Source organism: Rousettus aegyptiacus, unplaced genomic scaffold (assembly GCF_014176215.1).
Source record: "Rousettus aegyptiacus isolate mRouAeg1 unplaced genomic scaffold, mRouAeg1.p scaffold_m13_p_8, whole genome shotgun sequence".
NCBI lineage: Eukaryota > Metazoa > Chordata > Mammalia > Chiroptera > Pteropodidae > Rousettus > Rousettus aegyptiacus.
The window spans coordinates 16643185-16664467 of NW_023416311.1; the positions used below are offsets into that span (position 1 = coordinate 16643185).

At 49.6% G+C, this 21283-nt stretch overlaps 1 protein-coding gene across 2 annotated transcripts in view; it reads right to left on the bottom strand.

Annotated features, from left to right (window-relative positions):
* Positions 1–884: 884 nt before the first annotated feature.
* RAB11FIP3 (RAB11 family interacting protein 3) overlaps positions 885–21283 on the bottom strand; it is a 75514-nt gene continuing 55115 nt past the window's right edge. Inside the window, exons 5-15 of one of the 2 annotated variants that reach the window (XM_016136731.2) lie at positions 21121–21270; positions 19167–19301; positions 16111–16146; positions 11584–11677; positions 10357–10460; positions 7152–7292; positions 4442–4523; positions 3509–3646; positions 3121–3276; positions 2861–3001; positions 885–2776 (exon numbers count right to left, since the gene is read on the bottom strand). In XM_016136731.2, the coding sequence (XP_015992217.2) occupies positions 2663–2776; positions 2861–3001; positions 3121–3276; positions 3509–3646; positions 4442–4523; positions 7152–7292; positions 10357–10460; positions 11584–11677; positions 16111–16146; positions 19167–19301; positions 21121–21270 (1291 nt within the window). In that variant the 3' untranslated portion in view covers positions 885–2662. The remainder of the gene's footprint in view (positions 2777–2860; positions 3002–3120; positions 3277–3508; positions 3647–4441; positions 4524–7151; positions 7293–10356; positions 10461–11583; positions 11678–16110; positions 16147–19166; positions 19302–21120; positions 21271–21283) is intronic. The other variant, XM_016136732.2, reaches the window with a different exon arrangement.

A 21283-nucleotide genomic window follows, 5' to 3' on the forward strand; every position in this document is an offset into this window, starting at 1 on the left:
CTCAGTGCCATGCCATGCTGCATCCTAGACCCTTAGAGTCCTGCTGCATCCCCAGCTGAAGATGAGGCCTGGGGGCCCTGCTTCCTGCAGGTCAGGCTGTGTCCACCCATCCCCACCCGCAGGTCATTAGCCCCATGGGCAACAGTTAGGGCCAGGGGCCTCAGCCTTCCTGAGCCTGTTTCTCTGTCTGGTATGCAGGTAGCTCAGTGTGCAGGTTAGAGAAGGAATGCAGTTTGCCACTCCTGTGGACATCTGGGCTGGGGACTTTTGGCTAACAATCCCCCTTCAAATCAGATTTGGTCACTTACCTTTAGTAACCCCAGTGGTGTCCCTGTGACTACCATGACAACTGAGCTCTCCTCTGGGCCTGGCCTCCCATCTTTTGGGACCAGTCCCACTGGGGTCTTGGCCTTTTCTGTGCCTTTGCTTTGGGTATTTTGTGCGTGGCTTCTCCTGGAGCCCTTCTCTTTATTCCTGATTACTTGTCCCAAAGGCACATCTTACCCATGAGCCCCGGAAACTTGTGATGCTAACCCATCCTCAGCTGGCCCAGCCCTTGGTGCCATGCTGGAAACCAGGCTGCACTTAGGGACAGCCCCTACCATGAACTCAATGGCTCCTGGAGCCCATCACATGGCCCCACTCCAGGAGGGCCCTTGGCTGAGGACTGCTGGGGGCCCAACTTGCAGATGCCATTGTGGGGCCTCCAGGAGGTTCACATCAAGGCCAGGAGGGGCTGGCTTGACCAGGTGGTCTCCTGCTATCTGAACTCAGATGACACATGACCCTCGACCCCTCAAACACCTTTGGGGGATGCCAGAACAGGCCAGTGGCACCCCCATCCCACCCTTCGGCCCCCACAGAGGAAGGAGTCGGCCTCTATGTGTGCAGCAACAGCTTTAATCTGTAGTGACATTGTCCTGACCTCGCCCTTCTGCATCCAAGCTGCTGTCCCTCTGCCTGGAAGAGTCTTTCTTGAGAGGATGAAAGCAGGGTCAGTGTACAGGTCAGTGCCTGAGTGTTTGTGTGAAACATCTCCCAGCAGTTCATATTTACAGTTACAGTACTTCTGAGTGATGGAAAGAAACAGACCCCAAGGCTGCATCAGCAGGGCGGGGCTGGGCGCAGAAAGCATAGTTCCAGTATTTATTATCATACATATATATATATATATTTCATGTGTATACACAGATAGTTTTCTCTTGGAAGTATTAAAAAATTGATCAACCTTCAATCTATAAAAAATACCTACTCTACATGATAGAAAAATCTCTCCTCCAAGTTTACACTGATTTACACCAAGGCTTTCCCCCAAATGTACAATACGAGGCAATATCTTGAATCTTAGTGTAGAAGGTGGGCCGCGTGGAGGGTGGAGGGACGCTGGATAACACACATGCTCACACACACACACACATACACACGCCTCACACATTCGTATACAGCAGTGGCCAGACTGTGGGTGGGGTCTTGGCCCACCTGCGAGATCCCGGAGGCTCCTGACCAGTGCTTAGGCTCAGAGGGGCAGGCCCAGCATCCCTGTGGAGGTGACACTGCTGCTCCTGGTAGTGCAGGCACTGGGCAGTGGCAGCTCAGAGCCAGGCAAAGGCCTCCTTCAAGAAACTCCCAAGCTGCTGGGAAGGCCTTGTTCTCTACTTTTGTTCTGTGTCCTTGGAGAGCCTGCACAGCCCAGCCTCCTGCAGAATGCACCTGGGGAAGAATGACAACTTCTAATAACTTGAGACTCCCAGAGGAAACATTTGGACTCTGTCCTGGGAAATGGGGACTTCAATGAGGACAGCCAAAATCTGCACAGGGAGAGGGAAACTCCAGGAGGCCAGGAAGGCCACAACCATGGGGAAGCAGCACCTTACCAGGTCCTGCCTGCACCCTAGCAGTCAGAGAAGGCTGGCAATGTCCACCCCATGCAGTTAGCACGTTCTACATGGTTAGACTCTCAAGTCTTGATGTGACAGCAGAGGCTCCTGACCCAGCCCCACAGGGGGGTCAGAGCCCCCAAGGGTCATTGCAGTGAGGGTCTAACTATGGGAACAGCTGCATGGCCAGAGGCCTCTGGGTGTGGAAGCTGGATTGAGATGCCCCTTCTGGCTGGCAGACAGCCCCAGGAAAGGTATGGGGGGTGGGGGGGTCCTGCAGCTCCCGGTCAGACCCTAACACGCATTGGCCACGCTGCCTGTCCACACCACCACATCTGGCATTGAGGGTCCTGGGGTCCTTACGCTGTCTAGGAACAGCTGAAGCACCAGGTCAGAGAACCTGTGCAGGCCTAGGTGGAAGCACCCTGGACGGAGACCCATTTCCTTCCTTTCTCCCCCAATAGGACAGGAGCAGGAGGATCTGCCACTTGGGAGGGAGCTCATGAGGGGTTTATCCCAGCCTGAAACACTGTCCCCACATCTCTGCAGAGGGTAGCAGGGGAAAGCCAGAGCTGAGGGCAGGCCCAACTCCTGCTGTGGGGTCCCATCCCAGGGCTTCCCTTTTCTTCCCCCTCCTCCATGGCCCCGTCTTTATGCGCCCCAGCCTAGCTGTGTGTTCTAGGCTGAGTGGGCATGGGACCTGCTGGTCTTGGCCCGTGTGTGCCGTGGCCATCTCTGGGCTGTTGGTGGAGTCCGGAAGCAGCCTAGGCTGGGCTTTCCTGCCTCTACTTGACCTCCAGGATGGATGGGTTGGTCTCCATGATGGCCACAATGATCCTGTCGATGTAGTCCTGCAGGCGGAAGTTGATCTCTTCCTGCTTCTGAATTGCTTCCATGAGCTGTGGGAGGAGCAAGGGGTCAACACTGGGCACACAGACTGCGGGTGCCTTAGAGTTCTGGGCCTGGGAGAGTGGGTATGTTACCTCATCACGGGAGACTGAGCTGATTTCTGCAGCTAGGGACTCAGAAAAGGATGTGGAAAAGAGGTTCTTAGCGCCCTGGATGCTAAGGTTTATGATCTGTCCGTTGAGCTCGTCATTCTGCTCCTTCAGGTTACGGTTATCCTGGGGTGGGTGACATGACAGTATCATTCCTGGGCCGTGGTTCCCCTGTGTACCCCTTTTTCCCGTGCCAGCCGTCTGGAGGCCCCCAGCAGGGTGTGAGGGTATCTGCCCAGCAGCACCTGCTTCAGCCTGCGGACCTCCTGCTCAAGCTCGCTCTCCCGGGTGCGGCTGTTATACTCCTGCAGGCCCACACTGCTGCTCCGGCCCCTCCTCTGCTCGGCCTCCAGTTTGAAAAGCTGCAAGTGCTCCAGCTGCTTGCGCAGGTCTTCGATTAGCTGTGTGAGAAGCCACAGGGTGAGCAGTGTCAGCCCAGCTCCTCGCATCAGAACCTCTGCATTGGCCTGAACACCATTTCTTGGGAGGATGACGACGCCACACTTCCAAAATGCCACCACATACTCAGCACCTCCGTCCAGCACGATTAAAAGCTACAGATGCCCAGCTTACTCCAGATGAGCCCTATGGATACTGGAAGCTGGTTGAGTGACAGCCAGGGCCCCTGCTTACCTCCTGGGTTGCTTCCTTGTCCCTCTGGAACTGGTGCCTCTCATGACTCAGCCTGTCCCCCAGCTTCCTCCTATTCTCCTGCTCATCACTGAGCCGCAGCGACAACTCTTCAATCTCATCCAGCAGCTTCTGCTTCTCCTGCAAAAGTGAAACATTTGCCGTGAACACACCTTGCCTACCACCTCATTCACTCGGCTTTCCTCAGCTGCATGTCCCACCAGTCTCAGTCCACTGATGTCCATGGGGTTGCGTCTATCCCGGTGGAGGTGTGTACTCAGGGCCTGTGCTGACCCACAGTGCAGTGCATGAGGCAGGTAGAGCTCTCTTGGTGCAAGTGTTACCTTGCATTGGGACTTTCTAGGGGGAGGCAAGAGCAGGACCTGACCCAAGACCACTCAGCAGGTGTTGCTCATGGCAGCCAGGATGTGGTCAGGGTTCAGAGCTTCCCAGGGGACACTTGGCACGAACGGGAGAACGGGGTAGGAGAGGCCTCTCAGTAAACATCTGCAGAATGGAGAATGAGGGGTCCAGCTGAATTTTGCCCCTCAAGGACATCATCCCTTGATTCAGACCATGGGTCAACCTAAGCATGAACTTCTGGACCCAAGGATTCAAGGTCCATGGGAAAGCTGAGAAGCCAACGAGTGTTCAGCACCTTCTAGCAAGGGATGACAGCCTGAACTGAGCTTGTTCCCTCATATACAGGCCCAGTAGGGCCCAGTCTGTTCTTCGGAGAAGCGCAGTTCCCCGGCCTGCAGTGTACCCCTTGCGGCTGGCCCTGCTTTAGAGAACCTATCTCAGCATATCCTGATCCCCCGGTAAGCATCAGGCACAGAGGGTGTGGGAAAGCCATAGGCCGGCCTGGCTGACCTCGATGTCCACACAATCTAGAGCCTGCCCCTGCCTGCTCAGTACTCTTGGCTGGCAGCTTACCTCCTCCAGGCGTTCGATGTTGGCCTTCAGACAGGGTGTGCAGGACCTCAGCTCACTGTTCTCCTCGTCCAGCTGCTGTAGCCTGGGGCATAGAATGAGGCTGGGATTCACTTCCTAGGAATGCGTATCCTTGGGACTAGGGAGGCTGAACGTCTTGGAAACCTCATTCCGGGCTGCCCAGGGATCCACAGAGGCTACTCCTCCACACCCTCAGCCCAACCCTTACGCACCCACGCAAGTGCTCTAAGCCAGTGTTTCTCCATAGGCTAGCACTTTGGGCTTTAGAATAATTTCAGGTTTACAGAGCAGTTGCAGACACAGTGCAGGGTCCCTGTGGCACTCGGCCTATTGTGACTTCCCTTCATAACATCCACTCATCACTGCAGCATGTTTGTCATCGCCCAAACTCACACTGGAACACTCTGGTCACCAAATCATGGACATGGTTCAGCTTTTCCACAGTGCCCTCTCAGCCCAGCACCCACCCAGGACATTGCCCTTAGTAGTCCCTTTTTTTCCTCTGTTCTGGGGCAGTCTCAGACTTGCTTGGTTTTTCATGACCTTGACAGTTTTGAGCAGTTCTGGTTATATATATATATTTGGTAGAATGTCCCTCAAGTTGGGTTTGTCTGGTATTTCCTCGTGATTAGATGGATCACGGGTTTGGGAAGAATCCCACAGAGGTGAGGTACCCCTCTTGTCACATCAGATGGGGAGGGCCTGCGTCCACATGACTCATCACAGGTAATGTTAACCTGGATCACTTGGTCAAGGTATGTCTGTCAGGTGTCTCCTCTGTCAAGTTCTACCTTTCTCATCCATTCTATGTCCTCTGGAAGCTAGTCACCAAGTCTAGCCCACACTCCAGGGGAGGAGAGCACTCAATGCTACCCCCAAAGGGGGCATCTCCATGTATTATTTGGAATTCCTCTGCAAGGATAACTTGTGTCTTTTCCTCATTTATTTATCATCATGGCGATAAACTTAGTTACACTTTAGGTTGTGGTCCAATAGTATCATTACGAGTGTGGTGTTCAAGCTGTTCCAGCTTTGACCTTCAATTGGCCCACATCCCTAGGACATGCCCCATCACTGTGTGTATATGATTTATTTGAGCACTTCTCTACTTTTTGGCACTATAAGATACTCTAGCCTCTGCTGGTTTCACCCTGTTCCAGCCACAGACTCAACCCTTTCTCCAAGAAGCCCTGGTTTCTTTCAATAACCCAGTTGTCCTCACCATCCTGTTACTCTGCAGTCTCCCTTACTGAGGAGGGTCTTCCTGCATACTATGAGGGGCTACGGCCATGCTGCAAAAGCCCCCATGCTGGGCTGACCTCAGGGTTCTGACCCAAGGCTGCAGGGGCCTCTGAAGGCCTCAGCAGCCCTCCAAGAACCACAGGCCTCCTCTCCCTACTACACTCCCAGGGAGCTGCAAGAGGCCAATGGGACCTAGACACGCAGAGCCACTGACCCTAGGTGCACAGGGCAGGCAGCAGGTTTGCTCAGAAGAAGGAATGACACTGAGTAAACTTGCTTCCCGAAGCCCTGATGAGACCCTGTCCACTGAGTGTCCCTCCAGGCTGCTGTCCTGCTGGCCTGGAGGCTCTGGAGTGGGCAGACGTTGGGAGGCAGGATGGTCCTGCCTCATGGCACCTGCAACACCAGTGGAGAAGACCCAAAGGAAAGGCTACCAGCAAAAACCAATGAAACATAAAGCTTTCTTTTCGTCCACTAAACTGTAATGTCTTGGCTGCCCATGCCTGGCTGTCCCAGATGGTGGCACCCCACTGTGTCTGCATGGAAGGAGGCCTCCCTGTCCAGGGTGACCTGGGCATAGTTCTGTGTGCGGTCTCCTCCTGCTACCCCCAATTTTGAAAATGCCCAAGAGTTTTTCTTAGACAAAGTTGAAGTGTATCTTCCCAGCTTTAAGAGCTGAAGAGGAACAAAAACTAAAGAACGTAGAGCACTCTTTCATAAATATTTAAGACTAGTGTATTTTGAATTCTAAAAGTGGTACTGACTCAGTTAAAAAACAAAACAACAACAAAAAACTCTATGAACTACCCTTGACCCTCACTACCCACTTAAGGGAAGAGCTTTGGGAGTAAGAATAGGAAGAAAATCTAAAATAACCTTTTGTAACACCATTTCTCTGAGAAGTAGTTTGTGGATTTTCTTCTACAAACAGCATTTTAAGAGAGCCGTTGTTTACATGTGTGATTGCGAGTGTGTGCCATGTGCCTGAATGCAGCACTGCCGTCCCTGAGCAGCATGGGGCAGTCTGCACCACCTGTGCCTTCAAGCTCAGTTTTATATACAGTGTGCTCATCTCCCTTCTCTGTCCCTCCTCTGTTTTGACTCTATTCTGACTCACCTAGGGCTCATGCCTCCAGAGGAGTATAAAGGTAATATTGTCAAATTGCCTTAAAAAAAGATTGATATTTTGACGGAGATAACATCTACGAGGGATAGACTGAGAGAAACTGATATCCACATGGGGTCAGTCTTTGAATTCAGCTCTTTTGTGGCCTTTGTTACAGTTTTACAGTTTTCTTCACATAGGTTTTCTCCTTTTCCGAGGGTTTCTCCTTTTCAAATTTATTCCTAGACACTGTATCTTCCTGGGGTCAGGGGTGCTGTCATTCATGAAAGTGTCCATTGCATTTTCTTACTGACTGTTCTGGAGAGTTGTGGTGGCCTCGCCTACCTGGCCTGTAGGTTCTCGATCTCAATGCTCTTTTCTCTCTCCATCTTGCACAAGAGCTCCTTCTGCTTCCGTGTCTCTTCCAGGACCATCTCACAGGCTCTCAGCTCCTGCTCCTTCAACTGCTCCTCAAGGGCATTGGCTCTGTGAAGGCCAAGGGAAGAGGTGAGAGACTTTGTGCTTCTACCAGGGCCTAGGTGCTACATCGACCCCAAGAGAGCTGCCCTACCTAGAGGACAGGAAGGCTGTGAGACTTCCCATCCACAGCTCTGGTCAACGCAGGTCTGAAGCGGGAGGTACACCTCCACCCTACGGTCTCTGCTCTCCACACTGAGGGTGGCATGTGGACAGGAGACACAAGCCCACCAGTGTTTCTGAGGCACCCTGCACTGACACTTCCGGTTGGGGACCTGGTAAACAGACTAGCCCCACACAAGTCACCCACAGCAGAGGTAAGAGCAGGTGTCAGCAAGAACATGAGAATAAAGGGAATGTCCACATTGGGGGCCTGGACCCCGGCCCCCTCTCAGACTACCAGACCCACCCACAGGAGCAGACACTGACTATTCCACAGAGAAGGGCTGGAGGCCCTGCCCATGGATGGCACAGAGTCTATGAGCTATCTCCACACAAGGGGGGGATTCTCATCTACTTCTTAGCATTTCATACCTAAGGATAGATACCCAAAGATCACTAGCCACCACAGGAAAGTTTTTAACACAAAGTGGCCAAAGCAAACAGAAAAATAGGGCCTCAAAGAAAATATACACCATCCACAAAATAGGGGTGATGTCACAGAAGAGATGATAAAAAGTAACTTAGAAATTAAAATTATGAGAAAATTTAATTCAGTAGAAGCGTTGTAGGAGAAAACCAAAGATATTGCATAGGGGAAAAAAAGAGGGGAAAAAAACAGGAAAGTCAAGAAAATGAGGAAAGGTCCAGAAAATCTAATATTTGATTAACAGAAGTTCAGATAGATGAGAAAATGAAAGACACTGTATGGAAAAATAATTCTAGAAATCTTCCTGAAGCTGAGGGGCATGCTTTCCAGATTTAAAAGCTGAAACCACATGCCCAGTACAGGAAACAGTAGGAGGTCCTCACGTGTCCAGGATGACAACAGGGTTACTCAGTGGCACCAGGTGTCCCGAATGTAGCTTGGGTTAGAGGCAGCACAGCCACCAAGTTCTAAGGGAACCTACTTCTAACTAGAGCCCCAGCCCCAGCCCCACTGTCAGTGGAGGGTGAAACAGTTTCAGACATATGGGGTGTCAAAGAACCTGCTCCTGTGCACCATTTCCCAGGCAACCATCAGGGATGTCCTCAGAATATGAATAAAATGGAAAATGGGGAATCCGGAAAGTAAAGAACAAAACGCAGAGGAAGCATGTGGAATTCCTGGGATAGTGGAAGGAGAGCTGTACCACAGGGCCAGTGTGGGCTGACGATGTTACACATGGGAAAACACCAAGAAACGGCAGCAGAAGCAAGCTGTTTAGAACTGGGGCCAACACCAGAAGAAACATCCACAGTAGCAGGACGTGGTTGACCCTGGGATGGGGTAGAACGTGGACTTTCCACAACGTATGTGGGTAACTGATAAGTGCCCATTCGATTAGACTAAATCTTACCAGTTGGCTTGAGAAAGGTGTCTAGTGGCCCACCCAGTCTTCCCTGGTCAAGGGAACGTAAGCCCTTCCACGGACATGGTAGACTTCACCCCTGGCTCTGCAGCAGGGCCCAGGCAGGCCCTCCTGTGAGAACCCCAAGAACAGGGTCTCGACTGCACAAGAGCACTTATTTTTACTCCATTAAAGCAACGTGTGAGTTATACCCACAATGGCATGGTGTGTTCCACTTCTTAGCTTCCAAACAGTAGACTGACCTCCTAACACTAAAGAACAGGCCACAAAGGTCAGTACTATCCAGGATGAAAACACCACAGCAGGAGCTAAGCATCCCCTGGAGCCTATTATGTGTATGCTGTGCGAGTCTGTGCAGGCCTGTGTCCAGTGCTATTCTGAGTGCTCTGAGTCCACTCGGGTCATGGGTGTGGAAACCGAGGCTGTGGGCATGGAGCCCTTGCTTGAGGTCAGTGTGTGTGGCAGAGCCAGGCTTTGGCCTCAGCAGCCTGGTGAAGACAGACCTCTCATGCAGATCCCCCACACACTATGCTTCCTGCTTCTCTCATGCCCCTTAGGTCTCCCCACTGCCTTGCCCCACAGCACCAGCTGCATGCGGGCAGCACAGCCAGAAAACTGATGCTTCTGGGCCAAGCTCACTGTGCTCTGCGCGAGATGCATACTGCTGCAAAACAACATGAGGTTGTACAGCACTAGTTCCAAAATGCTACAACTCACACAGCAGTTTATGAAAAGTCTGTATAAGAATTGGGGAAGTAGCCCCCACCTCCTCCATGTAAACATAGTAGTGACTCCGCACTTTGCACATGCATTTTATCCTCCTTAGCGCTCTCACCATTGGAATCGGACTGCACACCCCACCATGTACCCAGCAGTTTCTACTTGTTTCTTATTTCTGTGGCTAACCTATAAGAACCCACATGCTCCAAAGACAGGTCATGCTCCCACTGCAGGCGGCTCTGGAGGCACTTGCTCCCATCTCTAAAGCCCCCACTTGCTTGAGGCCCTGGTCAATCACCTAAGCTTCCTTAGCCTCAGTGTCCGCATCTGTGAAATGGGGACAGTAGCAGTATTCACTTCACAGGGATGATAAAGGTGAAACCAGGTGATGTGAGAGAAGTGAGCAAAGCACAGCAACTGTCAGAGCCAACTGTGTCCAGGAACAAGGGCCTATGGTCGGTAGTATTTCCTCTGGATGGTCTCTCAGGAACAGGAACACAAGCCAGAGACCCCACACTGGAATCCCAGAGCATCTCCTCTCTTCATGAAGGCGCAGCTGCCCCTGAGGCCAGGCCTCCACCAGGTGCTTTGTATGGGTAGTGTGAGTGCTAGCCGCAGCTGCTCCTGCGGAGTGAAGGGTGCCCTCCCCTTGCTCTTTCCTTGGGGGCCCTACATGGGCCAAGGGCAGAACTAAGTCAGAGCCATGCTCAAAAGACCACCTGGCACCATCCCCAGGGTTGGTACCCAGCAGTGGGACGGAGGACAGCTCCAGATGAGAGCCAGCCTCTGTGCAGCAGCCATACCCTTGCTCTGTGAAGCCAAGAGAACTATGCCACACTCACCTGTGCACCAACTGGAGGTTCTCCTGCCTCAGCCGGCTGTGCAGTTCCCCATTGGCAGCGGTGTCCTTCTCTAGCTCCGACACTCGCTTCTCCAGGAAGACAACCTTGGGAGCAAGATAGTGGCTTGAGAATCAAGGACTCTACACCTCCAAGCCAACTGTTTAGAGGCAGTGGTCATTCACCAGAGCTGAGTGTATCTTGCTCATGGATATTGTCCTCATAAACAAGGTACCACAGTCCCATGGGCATAAGGACAGGGAGCACTCCGTGGCCTCAAAACCACAAGAGCAGATGTCAACACGGGCCTAGAGAGGCCTGAGATGACCTGATAACACCTTTGTGATGGATCTGTGATGGTGCATGGGGCAGTCAGGCTATAGGCCAGCCACAGGCAGAGGCACCAGCTCTCTGTCAGACCCAGCTCATGGAAGCAGCATGTGCTCGGAGACTCAAGGAACAGAAAGGCTCGGGGTCTGGTCCCCCTCTCTTCAGGAAGCTCACTAACTAGAGAGACAGATAACGACACATGTGGTGGGAGGAGAGAAGGACAGCCTTGAGAGCCAGAGAGGGCTCTACGCAGCAGATGTTGGAGGTGCTGGAGAGAGGAAGTCCCAGAGGAGGTGAGAGGGGACAGGAAGAGGTGAGGAAAGATAGGAGCTGAGGAGGGACAAGAGGAGGTGAGGGGTATATTCTTTCTGAAGCTGGTCCTTGAGAAGCTCAGGGCCTTTATCACGGATGGCTGTGTAGCCCCACATAGCCCATTTGCCTCTCTCAGGGAATAGCCCACTCCACACGTTGTTTGGCTCTGTAATCACTGCAGGCCAAGTGCCCTCCTCCCTGAAACCTCAAGTTTCCCCAGACCCTGCCTCCAGGGGCCCTGGTGAGCTAAGTCTCTGAAGAGTGTCAGTGCACCCTGAGCTGACCACATACAAATGCAGGCTGACAGCCTCTGGCACTCACTGCTCTGTTCCCATCCTCTCTGTTCCCTTCCACATATGCAAAATGCTGGAGAACAGGAGGGCTGTTGGAGGATCAGGTTAGCCCTTGTGGGGCCATCACCACTTCCTGCTGTGCTTGCCAAGATAAGTCCTGGCATCCTAAATGTACCTCACCCAACATATCCCCACGCAGCCCACACCCAGAGGCCACAGCACACAGTACGTGTCCAGAGACTGGTTGTCTATGTTGCCTACACATGGTCCTCTGGTCCCACTGTCCAGGGTCTACCTTGTCTGCAATGTCCTCGTCCATACCCTCCACAGGGTCTGGGGGAGGGTCCTGCAGGGCCTCCATTGTCAGGGCCCCTGACTGGTGCAGGTGCCTGTGGAGAAGAAACAACAGCCCAGTCCATAGAAGGTCCTTTAGCAGAAAAGAGAGAGAAAAGAAAGGGGAGAGCCAAATGACAAGTTCTTCAAGCATGAGCATTTCTAGGTCAGCCTGAAGAGCAAAACCCAGCAGCGTCCACTAAAGGAAGTTTTGAGCAGGACACTGTTACCGAGGGACTGGGGAAAGCCGGCTGCACTCTGGGTCTGGGTTTGCAGAGTCCTCCCGCTGCTCTTTGGAGCCTGACAGGCCTGACTTCCTTCCCCACCAGCTGACGGGGTGAGGGCACTTTGTACTCAGGCAATAAACATGATGTCGTTCCTTGCTGCGATAAGAAATAATTTCATCTTCTGCTGCAGGTCCATGAAATACTGATTCAGGATCACACCTCTACATACAGTGTTACCTACCTGCATCTTAATAATTGATTTTCAAATGTAATCCTTATGGCAGCAACAGTGAGAGACTAGAGCTCTCTCAGGGTTCCTCCTTGGAAGGCAAACTGGTGAGACTGCACTCTGCCACAGCAGCTCCAAGCACCTGGCACTAGTGGTATACAGCTCTTCAGCCCTATGGGCCACGCCTGGGTGCTGCGCAGCCTAGGGCTCAGATGGGCACTGGCCCTGGCCATTCTGCAAAACCCTCCTGGAAGCTCCACGCCCTTGGAGTTCCTTCCTTTGATCCTTAGTCATTGGTGCCTTAGCAGGTGATCAGCAAACACATGTTCAAAATCACCTTACAGACAATCTTATTAGTTGTGATGGCACTATACCAGCTGTAATTTACCTGTAAAACTCTCAGAATATTTGGACAGAGTCTGCATGTACTGGCCCAGGGTCTGAGTTGACACTTTGATGCTCAGAGCTATATTACCTTGAAAAACCCATTCACCCTCTCTGAGCCTTATTCTCCTAGGAAATGGGGATCTGCAGGCTATTACAGGGTTGAAATGAGTTTTTATATATATAATAGCTCTGCTAAGGACATAGCACAGAGTAAGAATTCAATAAAATGCCACTAAAAATCACATTGAAATTTCTATATTATCTTTATCACAGATATTGAGTTCTATTTCCATTTTAGTCCTGACTGAGCTTGTACATTTCTTAAATTTTTTTTTTTTTCTCAAGAATGTTCTAAGGGAAACAAAAAAAAGGGGCATCTTCATCCTTGGGGTCTATGAGTCCCCTACATGTACCATGGGTGGGACATATGAGCATCTTTCTGTCAGTTTCACTGAATTCCCTGAAGGGTGCTGAACCCAAAGGGCAAAATGTTTTCATCCAATTGCTGTTCTTCAACACCCATGACCTTGACTCCAAACATGAGCTCCTGATACCAATCCCGGGATAGGAAGCTGCCCACCCCAGATGCAGAGATCATGTTTAGGAGGGGCTATGGCCTGGGGCCTGTCATCCAATCTGACCTCCTACTCGGGGCTCAGAGCACTTTTGAACCGCTGAACCTGGGGACAGGAGGTCACACCCAGTCCCCAAGCTGGCCAGTTCCCTCTGAAATGTGTGACCCCAGCATGTGACCTTCTCAGGGGAAAGCCAAGGTTCCTAGGCATAGTGGATGAGGAGCTTGTTTGTTTAAACTCATCTCCACTCAGGAGACCCGCCGCCAGGAGAAAGAGCTGTTAGGAAGTGCCTGATCATTCCAAAGGGAGGCAGGTAAAGTCTGGCAGTTAGACCACCATGTGCCAGGACTGCACACTGTGTCATCTAACCAAGACCTGCCTTCTGCCCTTAGGTGACCTTGTTGGTACCCCTCCTCCATCCTGAGGCCAGCTCAGTGCCAGTGCCTCAGGGTCCTCACATGCACACCAATCCCAGAGCCATCTCTATGCAGGTTAGGCACATAATTAGGGCACAGAGGCTAGAGCTGGTGGCTCCAAAACTCATAATGCAGCCATAAGGCCACATGCAAAGGACAAAATCATTGTGAAGAGTGAAACTGCAAGTTATTTTGAGTTTCCTTAGAATTCTGGTGGCACTGTTAAGGGCAAAATAGCAGCAGATTAAAATTGCACCTACACGGTATGTATGTACAGACTGCAGAATATGCCTCTGTTTGTAAACTTTAAACCTGTAGATTGGGCTTTTCTATATCAAAGAGTATCTGTGAAGGAAAAATCAAGCTCTCAGAGGGTGTTTCAAAGGAGGGAGCAAACAAAGCAGTCTGGGCCTTGCCCAGCCCCAGGATCCCTACATGTCCCAAACATGGGAGACTAAGAGGAGATGACTCAGCTAGATTTTTACCTTTCTTAGTTTCACCAGCTGTGTAGACTGTTTAGGGTAAAAGATGCAAGTGAGACAGAAAGTAATGCTAAAACTAGTAAAGTGTGGGTTGGAATTAATATCACATCCCTAAGAACTTGGATGATATTCTAAAAGGGTCGATAAAGAAAACATGCGGAGAAGGTGGACTGATGACGACTACCTCTGCTTCCTCTGGATCTAAGCCCTTAAAATGATAGAACAAGAAAAACAAAGGTTTATATCCTCCAGGACAAGGAGAGCAGAAAAGGAGATGGCACCAGGAAAGAGATGCCCAGAGCACTGGGCACTGGAGAACAGAGGGAAGCGGGCCACAGCCAGCTAGTGTGACGACGGAAGCTGGCCCATACCCTCTGGTGAAGCCAGGAAGGACCAGCACCTGAGAATAGGGCAGCAGAGACAAGCACAGAGGGTTGGAGGGGTGGTGTCTACCACACCCTTGAAAAGAAGACTCTGCTAGACTCAGGATACATGGGCTACAATACAAAAGGAATGCACCCGCAGGCTGCAGACTAACTAGTGGGCCCAGCAGTGGAGTCCTGCCAGCAGCCAGGCAGGGCTCCACTCTAGGAAAACTGTGAACCTGGTTGGAGAAAAAACCTGCTGACGCAGGGGTCTTTCCACACCACATGCTGGCCAGAGGCCACTGGCCAGCTATGAGCTATCACTCCAATATATACAGAGAGCACAGCCCCTGTTGTTGGACGGACAGAGTCCAAATCAGAACTCAGGGAAGAGATGTAGAGGAAGAGTTGGTGGTACATGCATCATAGGAGACAGAGCGAGTCCACAGGAGTGGCAAAAACAAGGGCATACAGGGCCACAAGCAGCAGTCTCAGAAGGAACAGGAAGTGAAACAGAGGACACTGTCAAAGAAACAGCTCAAGAAAGGTCCCCAGAACTAAGAGACAGAAACTTCCAGACTGGTACAGCATGTCTTTCATTTAGCCCAGAGTAATTAATGAAAAGAAGGACTCATGAGACTCATAAAATTTCTGAACTACAAGGATAAAGAAATTATTTTAAAAGCTTCCAGAGGGAAAAATCCTCATGAAGAAAAATCAGAAAGCATTAGATCTCTCAGTAGTAGCCCTAGTACTAAAAGATAACAAGCAATGCCTTCAAAAACTCTAAAGAGAAATTATTTACAATCCAGAATTCCATACCAAACCAAACTAAAAGAATAAACTATCTAGCGAGGTCTCAGAAATTTATCTTCTGGGCACTTGTTTTCTCAAGAAGATACAGGAATATGTGCTGGACAAAAAAATGGAGATTAAAAAACAGAGAAAACACAGGATCAGGGAGTGAAATGGTCTAACACCTGAAACAAATATCCAGATCGCAAAGAGGCTCTAGGAGGAAACATCCACATAGGCAAAGGGCTGCCTCGTGGCCTTGTAGGAGGGCTGGACAGAGGAAACAGGAGTGGCACAGAAGATGAAGCAAATAAAAACATGAAGACAATCACTGACCCCAGGAGAAGCAATGACTTGTCTAAAGGAAATACAGAAACATGCTACATGGCTTCTGCTGAAGAACACTGGCATCTTATAAACCCTGTGAAAGTTGTCTTTAGAGCTAATGTAGCAAGGGAGAGGATAAATGTACATGCTGTCACCTTTCACTACAGGAAGCTAATAGGTAGTATACAAAATTGAAAAATGAAGAAATGGCCACGAAAGCATTATTTCTTTAGAAAACCCAGAGTTAGGTTCATCTCCTTCCCCTTCTCACCTTGGGGAACCAGCGGGAAGGGTGCAGCCTTTGAAGGAGGCAGACCCAGACCCGGGCTCCATCACATTCGGCTCTGTGGGATCAGGCCCCTCGCAGATTCCCTCTACCAGCGGGTTAACCTACAGCAGACATCGGCCCCCTTCCAGACTGGTTAGTGAAGACTCAATAAAACAGCAGGAATGCCAAAAGCTTTCAATATAAACTCGGTGACAAGTTCAAGTCTCAACCCACAGCTTTGGAAATGCTTTTCACAACCCATCCCCTCAAATTATTTTCAATCTCGAACCATGAGAAGTAACTTCCATAAGTTTTTAAAAACACCTTGGAAAACAGTATTTACTAAACATATTTTTCCAAAGAGCTATATTAGTGATACATTTCAGAACATCTCAATAAGTAACCAATGGTTTCTTACCTTGCCACCTTCTTGCTTGAGAGCCGCTTCGTTGGACTATGCGAAATCAAAATAAACAGGAAAACCATGTCAGAGAACAGACAGGGAGGAAAGGGAGGAAACAGGAAATTCAGGCTGAAAAGATATGGGGATGGGGGTGCGTCCTCAGGCATGCAGCACCCCGCTCGTGAGGCCAGCTCCATGCATAGAAAGGCCCAGTCAGCAAAACATTCAGGGACATAGGAGCAACCTCAGGGGCTTATCAAGGCTTCAACAAATCACAATATTCCATGCCCAAAGAAATCTCCCATGGAGCCACAGTCAGATCTCAGTTGAGAGGCCAATCCCAGTGCCTGGACCTCCCAACTGACTGAACTGGGTCCAAGTCATAGGCTGATGCCACGTCCCAAATGATTTTAAAGCCAAATTACCCTTCTAACAGTTGGACATCAGAGGCCCTTATATGAAACGTGACACGGGCCTATTTATAACAGCAAAGTGTTGTCATTGGTTTTAAGTTAGGCACTAATCCTTCACACTCCAAAATCCCACCTGGGTAACTTCCCTGGTGTCAGCGCCCTGCAGCGCCCAGTGTCCAGCAGCTTCGCCTGACACAGTTTTTATAGCAAAATGCCTTTGGTGAGACCCCTCCCAATGAACAGCTTTCCTGGCAGCCATGGAGAAGATTTCCAGAAAGTTCTAGAAGGTAGATTGCCAACAAGTTCCCCCAGTATATCATCACCACAGTTTGCCATGGCCGCACCTTTAGTAGCAGGGTCAGATCTCAGCCCTTGGTGGGCTGAGATGCTATTACGGTATTATTCCGAGTTCCCTTTACTCTTACTAGCCAACCCTGTTGTAGTCATTCTTTTTATTAAACTTTCCATGTTTAAACTACTGTGTGGCTCCCCTGCCTGGACCCTGACCAATACTACATATTTTAACACAAATCCAATTTCATCCGAATGTTACTGAGACTCCCTTAAACTAATAGGCTTGAACAGACTCACTGTTCAATTTTCCTAACTGACCACTCCGGAACTAGAATGGCACTCCAGTGACAGAGTTTATAATTTGAAAATATACCTCTGGGTAAAGCAGATTTCTATAAAATTTCTACAGAACCTGGAAAATATGATAGTTGACATCTTCTGAGGATCACTGTGTGAAAATTACATCTGACACCAAAGCTTCCAGATATAGTTTGTTCTAAATCACCTTTTACCTTCCACAAATAATGACGAAATACATTTATTTTGAGGCAATTCCATGGAAATCAACAGGCAATATTCACTAAAATGAGTGTTTAGGGAGACATTTCCTGACAGTTGTGTCCTGATTATAAAATGATTTAATGGGATATTAACCAACGTTGGCAGAGTCTGTCCTAGGGAACAAGTGGCTGAAACTGGAGGTGAGATCACACTGGACTTGCCAGCCATACTTAGCCACATTCGTCTATTCTCTGCTCCACAAAGCCCGGCAGAGGTGACCATGAGAGTCCTGGGACAGATTCTCCACATGGAAAAAGGTCCCTTCTACATCAAAAATCTTCAGAGAATGATAGATGACATACCCATACTGGAACCTGCCTAGCAGGAGGGCAAGTCTCCACATGGAAAGGACAAATGACCCCTCACCAGAGCACCCAGGTAAATACACACAAAGTGAAATCGGTTTTCCATAAAACAGAGGCCAGTGGGTCTTTGGAATCACCAGGCACCACATTTTCTCAAGTCTCCCTGGAAGGCCCCCATCAAAGAGCACTTCCTGTTTCTTATTGCTGCTGGGACCCCACTGGGCTTCTCTCTGAAGCTGCTAACAGGCCACAAATGCTAAGGTCCCGTTCCATCCTCTCAACCTGACTATGCATTTGCTGGACTCCACCCTGTGTTCTGAGTGTTGCGTGGAACATTAAAAAAGGCGTCAAAGATGTGATGGAATTGGAACTAGAGGTAGGAGAGCAGGTACAACAGGACTGGAGTCATTAGGAACCACCAAAAAGACTGAGTTGGCCTTGGCTTAGGCCCTGAAGGGGCAGATTCCTCCAGATACATAAGTGGGTTCACACTTCTGCCATCTTTTAGGTAACCTACCAACCACTAGTCCAAGATCCCTCCTTCTAGGAACTCACCCTGGATTGTCAACTAGGAACCCATAGTACCGATCAGCACGTACCAGCCCTTTTTGCACTCAAAGTGGCCTAGCCAGGGGCTTGCCCATATAACAAGCTAAATCAACAATATGCTTCAAGGGCATGCCTATATTGCAACCTACTCCAAAACTGTTTTACATAACTGGAGTTTGTAAACTTGTGAGGAGCCAGCAAATTGTCCATTCCTGGAACTCTGACCTGGGCTGGGATGGGGTATCCGGGACAGAGAGGGAAGCAAATGATCTGATACAAACTGATCCCAGGAGATGAAGAGATTTGACTGAGGAGGGCAAGGAGTAGCAGCACATGCTGGGGTCCTGGTTGCCTGTTTTAAAAACAAGGTAGCAAAGCTGGCTTCTCCTGGTAACCAGAATCTAGGACAACCTTACAAAAGCGAGTTCAGGGGAGGGGCTCACCTGGGGAATGCATACTTGATTTAAACCAACATTCCTGAAAGTTGACTACAAATCTTTTTAAAGACAAAAATCTTACTTTAAATTTCCCAATGCTGTGACTCTCAAAGAAATATTTTAATAAAATGAAGAAAGTATGTCTTTCTAAGCACAGACTTTCTTTCACAGGCTGGATTTCCACAAGGCTAGATTTCCGCATGCAGGATACATAGTGTCTAAAGATTGTTTCCTCCATAGAGACAGAAGAAGCTGATTAGACTGCCACATACATGCACAAGGGAGCAAGGAGGGCGAAGGGCACTAAACACAGGCTCAGCACATGCAGGGAGGGCAGGGCAGGGACAGGGAAGAATGCTGAGTCTGCACGCTCACCTTTGGACCACAATTCAGGCCCAGCCTCCAGAGGAAGCCTCCCCCCAGAGTTGGCTGGACCAGCCTGGGGGAGATGGGGGCAAGAGTCCCCCTCTCCCTTGAACACAGAGCAAGGCCAGGCACTACTGGTCAGTTACCTATTCTTTTCAAGATCATTCAGGCGAGCAGAAAGATCCTCTAGGCGGTTGATTTGTTTGTGGCACTGGCTACAGTAAAACTCAAAAGCCTCATCAGTGAGGATGCTGTGCAGCTTTGCGGCAAGCGGGTCAGAGCTAGAAAGACGAGAAGCATCAGTTCAGGAGACAGCAAGGACCCGTCGGGTTACCTGTGACTCCACACAGGGCTAGAGTTGGCTGGGCAAAAGCATGTTGTCAGGTAACTGGCTATAAAAGATTCTGGCTCTTTCAAACTGCTGTGTTGAACCCACCTTCCTCAATTTCATCTCTAGGACCTATGACACGTACCAGTTGGAGCCACAGAGGACTCAGCCACATACCCACTCCTCCCTGGTCAGGTACTCTGCGGAAATGGGGTAGCCCATCAGCTTCACTGTAAAAGGAAAACCCTGAGCAAGTAAGTGGCTGGAGACACTGCTTCCTCCTCTGTCAAAAACTCATCAAAGGGAGAGCAGAGCATGTCTCCAGGTGTACTGCAACTACTTTAATAACTGCTCTAAAAACCACTAGAATCGCCAAGAATTTTGTCATTTTTAATACCTTTGTTAAAAAGTCAGAATTCTACTGGCCATTCTGTGATCTAATTTCAATGGGCAATAACATCCTTGGGTCATAAGGACCCTCAGGCTCTTAACAGCCAATTTGGAAATTCAATTTTAAGAAAGGTTAAAGTGAAATATCAATAATAGCATAGAAATCACATTTGAGAGACAGAAAACAGTGAAACACTGGACAAGAGACAGGGACAAACTAAACACATAGAAAGAGATTACCAAAACAGGATAGAAACACACACTTAGCAACGCCAAGTCCTTTGGCCTTGATTTCAACACCACCACGAGCATGCGTATCAGAAGAAGAGAGCTGCTGAAAGCAAGCTCACTGACTGCGTCACTCACTCGCACTCCCAGGGCCACCTTTGGAGGGTTTCTCACCCCATGATGGGGGGCGGCTTAGGGAACAGCACATGAAGAAAGCAAAGGGGGAGCCACTCAGGCAGACCCTCCTGGTATGGCCATCTACCCAGGTCCTCTAGGCCTGGGTAACAGTCTGGGCAAAGGAAGAATCTCGCAATTGCCAGTTTAAAGATACTTGGCCTCTGCTGTAAACAAAGATGGAAATTTCAAGAACCAAGTGCAAATGTGAGAGGAGACTGAAGGGTCTCGCCAAGCCCATGAGACACAGCACACTCAGGCCCCTCATTCAGATACAAGTGCTGGCTTTCTCCCAGGGCCTCCTGTGTAGCCCTATGAGGAAAGAGAGCCAGAGAGTAACCAGCTCTGTAAGCGAGGATCTTGCCCTTTAGATATCACGGTGCTGTTTATTAAAAGCCAGAACGTTTCAGATAGTTTTGGGATGTCACATAACTATAACGAAATTAATTCGAAGAATCGTTTGTGATATTTTTAGGCTCCCTCAGAGTCTGGTCAAAGGGCACAGATTTTTAGCTACAAGATGAATGAGGTCTGAGGATCTAATGTAAAATATGACTACAGTTGAAAACACCGTGTTATATAATTGAAATTTGCTAAGAGAGCAGAACTTAAATGTTCCCACATGTATACATACATACAGTTTCCCTCAAAGCCAGCTACAAACCATAATGAGATCCACAACTAGTGGCTGAGGACCTCAGAAAGCCAAGTTTCCCAACACAGGCTCTGGGCCACATGGCTCAGTTGAGGCCTCCTCAAAAATGTAGAGTGACCTGGAAATATAACTGGACAAGAGAAACGTCAGGCAACTCTCATCTAGGTATAAATCTTAAAATTTTGACTATGGTATACTAATTGTATTACAGCAAATAGAACAAGTTTTCTCTTATCAATTTGTGAACCAAAGGGGAAACTTCCCTACAACTGAACATGGGGAGACTGAGGAGGAGGACACGTGCACCAGTGCAGGGCTGAAATACCTGGAGATGAGAAAAGTGGGGTCTCTGTAGCCGTTCTCCCCATTGCAGAGGGTCTCTGGGGACAGTTCCGCTTCACTGCCCTCACCATAGTCCTCAAAATGCTCCTCGCCACCTATGACCGTGACGACAGACTGGCTCTGCAAGTGGGATCTGCAAAAGCAAA